This window comes from Dichotomopilus funicola, assembly GCF_033296635.1.
Source record: "Dichotomopilus funicola strain CBS 141.50 unplaced genomic scaffold C8A04scaffold_2, whole genome shotgun sequence".
NCBI lineage: Eukaryota > Fungi > Ascomycota > Sordariomycetes > Sordariales > Chaetomiaceae > Dichotomopilus > Dichotomopilus funicola.
In genome coordinates, this window is record NW_026944023.1 from 1196936 (window position 1) to 1206581 (window position 9646).

The 9646-nt window shown below is 54.7% G+C and overlaps 3 protein-coding genes across 3 annotated transcripts; 1 reads left to right on the forward strand and 2 right to left on the reverse strand.

Annotated features, from left to right (window-relative positions):
* Nucleotides 1–1040: 1040 nt before the first annotated feature.
* Nucleotides 1041–3149, forward strand: C8A04DRAFT_24498 (Oxysterol-binding protein-like protein OBPalpha; the record flags this gene model as incomplete). Its single annotated transcript, XM_062779181.1, has 8 exons — nt 1041–1086; nt 1220–1291; nt 1351–1456; nt 1526–1636; nt 1686–1964; nt 2030–2279; nt 2348–2661; nt 2726–3149. 8 exons carry the CDS (start codon nt 1041–1043, stop codon nt 3147–3149), a joined length of 1602 nt encoding a protein of 533 aa, XP_062641307.1.
* A 560-nt stretch (nt 3150–3709) lies between these two features.
* On the reverse strand, nt 3710–5015 carry C8A04DRAFT_8856 (Alpha/Beta hydrolase protein; the record flags this gene model as incomplete). The annotated part of the gene is made up of 2 exons (XM_062785265.1): nt 3710–4705; nt 4767–5015. 2 exons carry the CDS (start codon nt 5013–5015, stop codon nt 3710–3712), a joined length of 1245 nt encoding a protein of 414 aa, XP_062641308.1.
* A 3282-nt stretch (nt 5016–8297) lies between these two features.
* C8A04DRAFT_8833 (ammonium transporter family-domain-containing protein) lies at nt 8298–9560 on the reverse strand (the record flags this gene model as incomplete). Its single annotated transcript, XM_062785258.1, has 2 exons — nt 8298–8549; nt 8619–9560. Coding segments are annotated over 2 exons (1194 nt in total), but the record flags the coding sequence as incomplete, so codon positions are not given.
* Between the last annotated feature and the right edge of the window lie 86 nt (nt 9561–9646).

Sequence of the window (9646 nt, forward strand, 5' to 3'; positions counted from 1 at the left end):
CTAGCTGCATGGGCCAGGCGAAGGAACCTGAATTGTGGAGGCGGAAATGATGAGCACCAAACCCGTCGACCGAACCTGGGCCGGCTGGGCTGCCTCAGCTCCCCGCGCTCAACTGGCTTGGCTGGCTCACTGTGGCCAAAAAAAGCGGCAGACCAAGTCACTGGATAACTGACTTTTTTACAAAAGTGAAAAAAGACAAAAAAGAATAAATAAAAAGAAAGAAAGAAGACAAAAAGAATAAATCAAAAAGGTAAGAAAAGGCGAAAAAGAGTAAATCAATCGGAATCTCTTTAAGATTTGATCGATTGTTAATGGATTGGACTTTTCTGGCCACAGCGAGGCTGGCAAACCCACGCGAGCCCATTCCTCCACCACGTGGGGTCACGAAGGGCGAATTGTTGACGTGAATGAGGGAACTGTGGTTTCTCTGAAAGTGAATTTGCGAAGCTAGAACCTCGGAAGAATTCCTGTGATAGTAAAGGTAGTTCCTTCCTTCTTCACGCGAAATACACTTCCGACGTAGAATTTTCTCGTTGATTTAGGCGGAACCCTCACAAATTCCATCTGATCATCGTGGGTGAAGAATCTCAAGGCAATACCCCTTTGCGCATGGTTCCTGTCGTCCCAACTTTGGAGGGGCCGGGAAGCATGTCCGGCGGCAGGCAGATGATGTCGGGCCTTGGGACCCACGTCATCGCCGGCCCCAAGCGCCCCGCCATGCCCCGCCCAACTTTTGTTGCTTCTGCTCCGATCACTGTTGGAACCTCCAAGTTAGTAGCTGTTGACAACGTAATCCTCGCCCGCCGAAACCGCTCGAAATCTCATGGGGTTGACACGGTTTGACTCTAGGCCATCACCTCCGCAGAACACCTACAAGACTGAGAAGAACTCGTCCTGCACAACCCCAACAATTCTTGTGGGGTGTCATCTTACCCCACCTGGTCCTCCTAAAAGTTCTCATCAAGTTGGAGATCTCCCAACTTTAAGCAACGGAAACAAAAAGGGGGGTTGCTGAAGCTATCCCCGACAAGGTTGCCAAAATGGTGGGACTTGTACCTGGCCGCCGCCGAACTATCTCCAATGCGAGTGAGTCGCGCGATTTTTTGGGTCTTTTTTATCTCGTCTCGGGTGGAAAATATCCAAGCTCTTGAGCAATGATGAGGGGAGAAACAGCCGGGCTTATATGTGCACCGTTGTCAACTAATGAAAGATGCTCCAGGCAGTCGAGCCTCCAGCGAAGCGACGGACCCAGAGGACGACACCCTTGTGGTTGAGCCCGACCAAGGCAATGGTTAGCCACCAAACCGCCGCGTCCCCTTCGACACACTGGAGGCGCTAACCTTTATATAGTCCTATCGCATATCATCTCCCAGCTACGGCCCGGCGCGGACTTGAGCAGGGTGGTGCTCCCGACCTTCATCTTGGAGCCACGTAGTATGCTGGAGCGAATCACCAAGTATGACCCCATCGGGTCTTCGGGCGTTCCTAGGACTAGTGTTGAGCGGGGCTGACGAACCACAAATAGCTTCATGTGCCACCCCGAGATGCTCTTGCCGATTCCCGAAATCGACGACCCCGTAGAACGATTTGTTGCCGTGGTGAAGTTTTACCTTAGCGGCTGGCATATCCGCCCCCCGTAGGTTGTTCCGCCCTTGGCCCCAGGACCAGTTACTAATACCGCGCAGAGGGGTCAAGAAACCGCTGAACCCCGTCCTCGGCGAAATATTCACTTGTTACTGGGACTTCCCCGACAAGACCCGAGGCTACTACATCTCCGAACAGACCTCCCATCACCCCCCGAAGTCGAGCTATTTCTACATGGTTCCAGGTCACAACATTAGAGTGGATGGGACACTCCAACCAAGGAGTAGATTCTTGGGGAACTCGGCAGCAAGCTTGATGGAAGGCACCGCTTTTTTGTCCCTCTTAAATCGGGGTGCGGATCCGTCAAAGGGCGAGCGATAGTGAGCGTTCCAGTCCAGAATGGAAGGCGGTTCTACTTTATGGCTACTAACTGTCTGTGGGACAGCTCTCTCACGCAACCCAACATGTACGCCCGAGGCATTCTCTTTGGCAAAATGAAGTACGAGCTAGGAGATCACAGCTATGTAAAGTGCCCGGAGACAGGATTGTCAGCGGATATCGAATTCAAGACCAAAGGGTGGGTTAGTGGGACCTACAATGCCATCGGAGGTGTAATCAAGAACGACCACACGGGCGAGATTCTCTACGAGCTCTCAGGACTGTGGAACGAGGAAATGTTCCTCAAAGACGTTAAGGTAGGCCGCCGTCCCCCCTCTTTCCCCCCTCATTTTCCGGCCATATTGTGGAACTAACATAGAGCCAGACGGGACAAAGGGATATGTTCTTTAATGCGTTACGATCGAAACCAAGTCCCCCAATTTCCCGACCCCTAGATGAGCAAGAGGCTCGAGAATCACAACGACTATGGGCCAAAACCGCGCAAGCTGTTAAAGACCGAAACCATGAACTTGCGACGGAGGAGAAAACGAAAATAGAAGAGGCACAGCGAGAAGAAGCCGCAAAGCGGGTCAACGACGGTGTGGAATGGCATCCCAGACTGTTCCGGCCGGTAAAGGGCGGTCCCGGCGGCCCAGAGGAGGGTGAGGAAGATCTTGAGTGGATCATTAACGCTACAATGTTCGAGAACAGCCTTCCTAAACGTTTCCTCGTTAGAAATCAGAAGGTGCTGACTTTATGACAGAGACGGAGCTACGCCGGAGGCCCAGGCCAAGCAAATCATGGCCATTTATCCAGTCATCAAGGGGCAGAAACCCAAACAGGAAAACGTAATTCCCCCTAGGGCCTCGCACTCAGAGGCATCCGCTTCGTCCAAAGATTCTCACAACGGCGAAGGAACCTTGACAGACTCTGCTAACGAGAGCTCGACGCCCCATCAATTTCCGTCGGGGGAGGGGGCGCAACCTTCGAATGAGAGCCGACCTCCGCTCGATCCCGCACACAGTAGTACGGCTGAGGTTCAGGAACTTCTCGCCTCGACCGGCAAGCGGGCCCAGGGCGGCCCTTTGATCGACTTCCACGGCGACATGAAGAAGGACTTGCCAAATAGCACGAAACGAACGGACTCGATGGTATCAGAAAACAACTTTGTCGATGCCGAGGGATAAATGGTCCTCCGAACCAGATTATGAGGCATCCCAGGCACATTGGGTGCAACACTTTCCATCTGGTCTGGGGCGCGAAGGACGTAGACAAAAAAAGGGGCTTGGTTAAGGCGGTGGCGAGTTGGCTCGTAGACTTGATGATACCCTATGATCTAGTGCATTTACGCCGTGTAGCTTTTGGCGACGGCCGCGCGGCATCTTTGATCTATGTGGGTTTTACTACTACCAAACTATTCAGTTTTGCCGTTTATTTTTGGGTAAATGTGCGTGGGTCAACTTCTACATAGAAACACAACAAACGAATGGAAAACGAGACACGAAGATGTGGTATTTGCGGACTCGCTTTGCTAAATCGCTTGTTCATTTGTTCTAGCGGCTTCCCCTCTTCTATCTGTAGGTATGTAGGGATGACACGCTCGCCGGGAACTCGTCACTCCTTCGCACAATGTCACAGACCTTCAAACAGCATTTACCTTCTAAACCGCGAGCTAAGAGAGACTGAAAAAAAAGGACGAAACAGAACTGGGGGGAAAAAAGGGTAGTCAATATAAAAGATTAGCTCATTACCAACCCCATGCCTTGTATATCTCCACCAGCGTCTCCCTCGCAAACGTCATGGGGAAATCATGGCCGCCCGGTACCATTGTCCAGTGCACCCGACCAGCACCGCCCACCAACGGCAGGGCGTCCGTAGCGTACTCCTCCGGATCGATGATCTCGTCGCCATCGCCGAGTATAATAGCTGTAGTGCCCGGCGCCCGCTCGGCCAACCGCGCCCACGCGGCTTGTTGCCCCAACATCGGCGCGTAGCGGATGCAAGACATGAAGGCCGGGACAAATCCTACGTGGTTCGCCAACTGCCAGTGTACGCCGCGCAGCACCCGTTTCTCGAGAGCGTTACGCGGCTCACCGGTAAAGTCGACGGCGTCGTTGTCGAGGAGGGGTGCCGTCTCGGCGAGAGCGCCGGCCACCGGGTCGGGCTTCGCGGTCGTTGTCGATTCTGGGTCCGGGTTGTGCGGGGCCGAATTGGGGTTCACGGCGGCCTTGTGATTGCGACCGCGCTTTCCGCTCGAGCGGATGGGTTTCTTGAGACGCTTGCGAAGAATCCAGGTCAAGATGCGGGGTGGGATGATGCCGGAGGTGAAAATGGCGCGGGTGAGGACGCCGAAGGATGCTGGTCGAATGAGACCCGCGGGCGCGAGCAGGACGAGCGATGAGACGAGGTGCGGGAACGAGGTTGCAAAGTTCACAGCGATGCCGCCGCCGAGGGAGTAGCCAACCATTCGGAATGCATGCGGCCCGGTCCAGGAGAGGTCCGGGGATGAAGCCAAGGCGATGAGAATCTGCGTGGTGTAGAGCCGGTCGTCATGGGGGAGGTCCGATGGGTTGTCCGAGTAGCCGCGACCAAAGAGATCGAAAAGCATGACGCGACACCCCTTCTCCTCCACCAAGGCGTTCGCCAACTTGGTCAGGGTCATGCATGAAGTGCTGATGCCATGGACCAAGACCACCTTTTCGCCGTCTGGGGGCCCCCATTCGTAGACGCGCACAGAACCGTACTACGGGCCATGTTAGTAAGAACCAGTTCTGGAGTGAAGGAACACAGCGACATCGCCTTACAGGAGTCTCCACATCCCGAGCGCCCGGGAAGTTGTCAGGCTTATAGGCGAGCTCGTTGAACTTATCCTGTGAGAGGACTGAAACGACAGTTCGTAGTGGAGAGTTGAGGACCTTGGGTTGGGTCGGCCACAGATATCTGCGGAGAAGTGTCACCACGACGGTTGTTGCAATCGCAGTGCTCGCAACTACGAGCCCGGTGTTGTCGCCCTCGGCCTGGGAGCCCAGGCCCAGGCGGTTGAAGAAGCTCATGGTCCGACAATGCAGTGTTGTAAGATGAGGGTGGGGCCGAGAGAGGTTCAACAGGGAGCCCGATGGACTTGGACACAAGCTGAGTTGCACCTGCTCAGGTGGGGATTAAGAAAGCCGTTGGCGAAACAACAAGTGGAATGAGCCTCAGCTGCTTAGTGGATCTCGGTAAGCAGGGAGTTGAAGGAAAATATCATGGTTAGTGCAGCAAAAGAAACATCGTGGTATTAAGGATAAAGTTGGGTTCGCGTTGATGTCTTCGAGAGCTCTGCAGCCGACCCCGATGGATGATGGATGCACGCGATGGCACGCCAGCCGCACACAACCAACTTTGGCCGAGGCTTGTCGCATGGCGCGTAAATTGGGTGTCATCACACGCCAACCATCGAGGCAACAGTCCTGGGCGGCCCGGGCTGTGTTCGTCGTGCCCACGTGGCAGGCCGTAAAACCGGCTGACTTTAAATCCAATGCCCAGGCTTGGGGCCTAGTGTAGGTTTGGGTTGGGGCTAGATGAGATGATAATTGATGAGATAAAAAGGCTGGCAGCCGCTTCGCTAAACGTACAGAGTATTTTTTGTTAATACACATAATTACAGGTCCGCCTTGTATTAGGATTACAAGGCCCCCTTTCCCCACACGGACAGCGAGACAGCTCTCGACGACTTGCGCCAACCGGGCACCAACCGTTGCCTCGGTTGGCCTGAGCTGTTCTTCATCCACCGTCATCCACGGGATTATCGCAAAGCATTATGCGATCGATTAAGCAAACATCTACCATATCTACCTTCGTCGCACAGGTTTTCTCCAGCATAAACCAACTGCCCGTTGGCGCTCCAGGTCCCTTCCGGTCCACAACCAACAGCAGCCTACGCTACCTAGTTAACACTCAAACGCCCCGCCAAACTGAGCGCTTCCTCGGCATGGTGTTCGTCCGGGCTCGGCCAAAATGCCACGCCCGCCAACCATCTAACGTCAGAACAAAGATTAAAGATGGCTGATGCTTAAAGATGGCTGATGCTTAACCGCCCGCCGTTGCATAGGGGCCATGCTGAACTGCCCAAGTGAGCATCCTGTTCTGTCAACTGCGCTTTGGCGCAGTCGTCGTAAGTTTGGCCGCATCATGGCAGGGCCCATTTGCACAGGCTTCGGCTGCCGCAACAAACTAAATAGTTAATCGACGTCGATATCTGAAAACCCGGCGTTCCGAAGGACCCCTCTGTGGGCCGTCGCCGACTCAGTCTCCGTGACCAGCCTCGTCTAAGACATCAGACGCATACCACAGGAGGAGGGTGGTTGGTGCATAGTTACCCCACTCAGCACTGGGATACGCACCAACATGGTGGATGACAAGATCGAAAATGTGAGTGGGCGGATGGAACGGCCGGTCCCATCTGCTAACCGCGTCCGGCTTCAATCTGGGTGGTGTTATACTATGTATTTCCCTACCTCACCGGAGATTCCTATTGCTTCTAAATATTTTGCCTACCGCAGTAGCGTGATCACGACATCCTCCGTCATGATACCAGTGCCCAATAACCACCAGGCACCCGGAGTTCGGAGCTCGGCGTTTGGTCACGCTCTGTTCTTCTACGCCGATGAATTTTAGTTGATTTATTGTGATGTCATCGGTCTGAACGGAGGAGAGCTACCCGACTTTGGAGAGCAACTATTTATCTCGGGAAGGGGGACTTGACTGACTGATGGGGCAAGAACTGTTAACGGCGGTCTTCTGGTGACCTCCACCTGGCTCTCTCGGAGCGATCTCGCAGCTACCATGTTTTAGCGGGTGTTGATCTCAGCCTTACCCCGGCTAGGCCAGTCGGCGAACCTTGTCATCGATCTCCCGGTGGTCTCAGTTCACTTTTGACCCCCACACCTCAACTGCCACCTGAAGCACTGGAAGGCGTTGCACGAACTATCTCCTCTCGACAGAAGAGAGATCCCATCTACACTACACTACCTCTCACCCGGCGCTGATCTGAACCACAATAGCCCAAACCCGCGAGGCACGCGCTCCGCGACACGACGGAGGGCTAGTGAGCAGATGGAAAGCCGGCTCCGGCGGAGAGCTCTTTCGGTGGGGATCCGAGGACGGGGGAATTCGGGTCATCACCCTTTTCTCCAACATGCACGACATTAGAAGCTACACCAGCCACCGTTAATTCTCCGCCGTTCTTTCCCGAGCCTGTAACGACCGCCCCCCACGTCTTCCGTTCTCCTCCGTCTTGGCCCTCCGTCTTGGCCCTCCGTCTTGGCCCTCCGTCTTGGCGCCCGTTTCTTCCGTGTTCACCCCCGTCTTGGCCACATTGAATTCTCCGGGAAATACGACCCCCACATGCGGCGTGCCCAGCTTGCCCAGGTCGTTTTTGGCCCTGCATCGGCTCCACACGTCTCCAGAACCCCGATCCGGCCCACCGGACTAGTGAAGCGAGAGGGCAAAGGCCAGACAGGATCATGCTCATCATTCTCGTGTATCTCGTGAGAGAGGACCCGAGAGCTGCAAGTCCGATTGCAGCCCCTGTCATCCCACCCGCTTGGGAATCCCACTGCTTGAGCTTGCATTATTCCCGGGAGGAGAACGGAGGGGGGCGGCATTGCAACGCGGCTATCCTACTCTCCAAATCTGTTCCTGGTTCGTCTCGTGACTTTGCTAGTTGTCGTCATTGGAGGACGGACGCGTTTGCTCATCTCTTTCTCTACCCGTCACGAACACTAGACGGTTTGAGCAGAACTCGGGTTAAGCGGTCATCCCGGAATGGTGATACGGACGAACGGCTTATCGGGCGACGCTGACTCTCCGATTTCGGTCACTTCGGCGGCATTCAGGGAGTTCCTGGCGTCCGGAATTATTCACAAATCTAGCATCGCTCTTTTCGAATTTGCGAATAAAAGTAGGATATGCGGTGGTAGCAACCAGGGGTATTATACAACGACATGCCAGCGCAGATAACCCAAAAAAAAGAAATAGACAGAAAGTGAAGAAGAGAAAAGAAAAACAGGACACCAGCAAGCCTCTGACAAGACAGTGATAACCCAAGCGTCCCACCAGAGCAGGCGGCTCGCGCCTTTTTTGTGTCTCATTGCAAACCGTTCCCTCAGCCAACGAGTATAGTCGTCCCACATGCAAAACAGGAGAAAAAACGGAAAAAAAGACGAAACCCAAAACTCCAGCGCCAGGGATCGACCCCAATCCCGAGTTCCCAGATTTGCCCCGTTAACACGCTCAGACCAAAGCCAATCTAGCCAACCGAAAAAGGAAAAGAAAATAGCATTACAGCAAGTGTACTATTGGGTTGCCTCGTTGGGCTTTTCATTGATCGTTTCTGGCACAACCGGCTTGCTCGACATCTCTGGCTCTGGCGGTGGAGTGACGGGCGCGCTACTTCCGCCCTTCTCCGAGGAACTACCAGGTCCACGCAATCTTGCACTGTCGACCATGTCCTGGTGACCGGCGATGCCGTGTTGGGGCACGACCACCACACCATCCTCCTTGGGGTCTCGTTCGGCGGGTGTCCAGGCGAGGTAGTCACGGCGAACCTGCAGAACCAAAAAAATATGGTTAGCATCCCAGATGGTAGCCAGTGTAGTCAGTAGACAGTAACATACCTCGACATAGTCATAAGCGAACTCGCCGTGCTGGTCGTCATCCATGCCAAGAAGCTCAGCGTCGGACGAAGCGCGTAGGTGTAAGCCGGGGATGAGGTCGATCACCTTGGCGAGGATGGCGGACATCACAAAAGTGTAGGCACACGTCGCAACGACATAAGCGATCTGCACGTAAAGTTGGCGGTAGTGATGGTTGAGGAAACCGCCGGCGGCCCCCATGTTGACGCCATCCAACCCGATGATGTAGTCGGCCGCGAAGAAACCGTTGAAAATCAAGCCGACGATTCCACCAACCGCGTGTTCAGCGAACACATCGAGGGCGTCATCAATACCAATCATGAACTTGACCTTGGTACCGAAGTTACAGGCGATACCCGCAACCACACCAAGGATGATGCTAGCCCAGGGGGTGATCACACCCGAGGCCGGTGTAGCAGCAACGAGGCCAGAAATGGTGCCTGAGCACCAGCCGACAAGAGACCACTTCTTAGCCAGGCGGAAATCGAGAAGGCACCAGGTCATCGCGGCGAACATCGCGGTCAGGCAGCTGTTCCAGCAGGCCATTGTCGCACGAAGGTTAGCACCGAACGCAGAACCGCCGTTGAAGCCGAGCCAACCGAACCACAGAAGAATCGTCCCAAGCGTAATCAGCGAGATGTTGTGCGGCCGGAAGTTGAGCATCATCTTCTCATTGCGGCGACCAAGGACCCAAGAGTAGGCCAAGGCCGAGACACCGGATCCGATTTCGACGGGACCGCCGCCGGCGTAGTCGAGAACACCGTATTGGAAGGCCCATCCATTGGCACCCCAAGCCCAGTATGCGACCGGGCAGTAGACGATTGTGGCCCAGAAAAAGGTGAAAACCATGGCGGGAACGACGCGGCCCCGTTCGGCCGTGGCTCCGATGACAAGGGCGGCAGTGACAGCGCAAAATTGCATCTGTTATCAACGGTTCATGTTAGCCACTTCAACACCCCTTTCCCGTTCTTTGACGCCCAAGTTCCCATCCCCTTTTCCCCTTCCTCCCC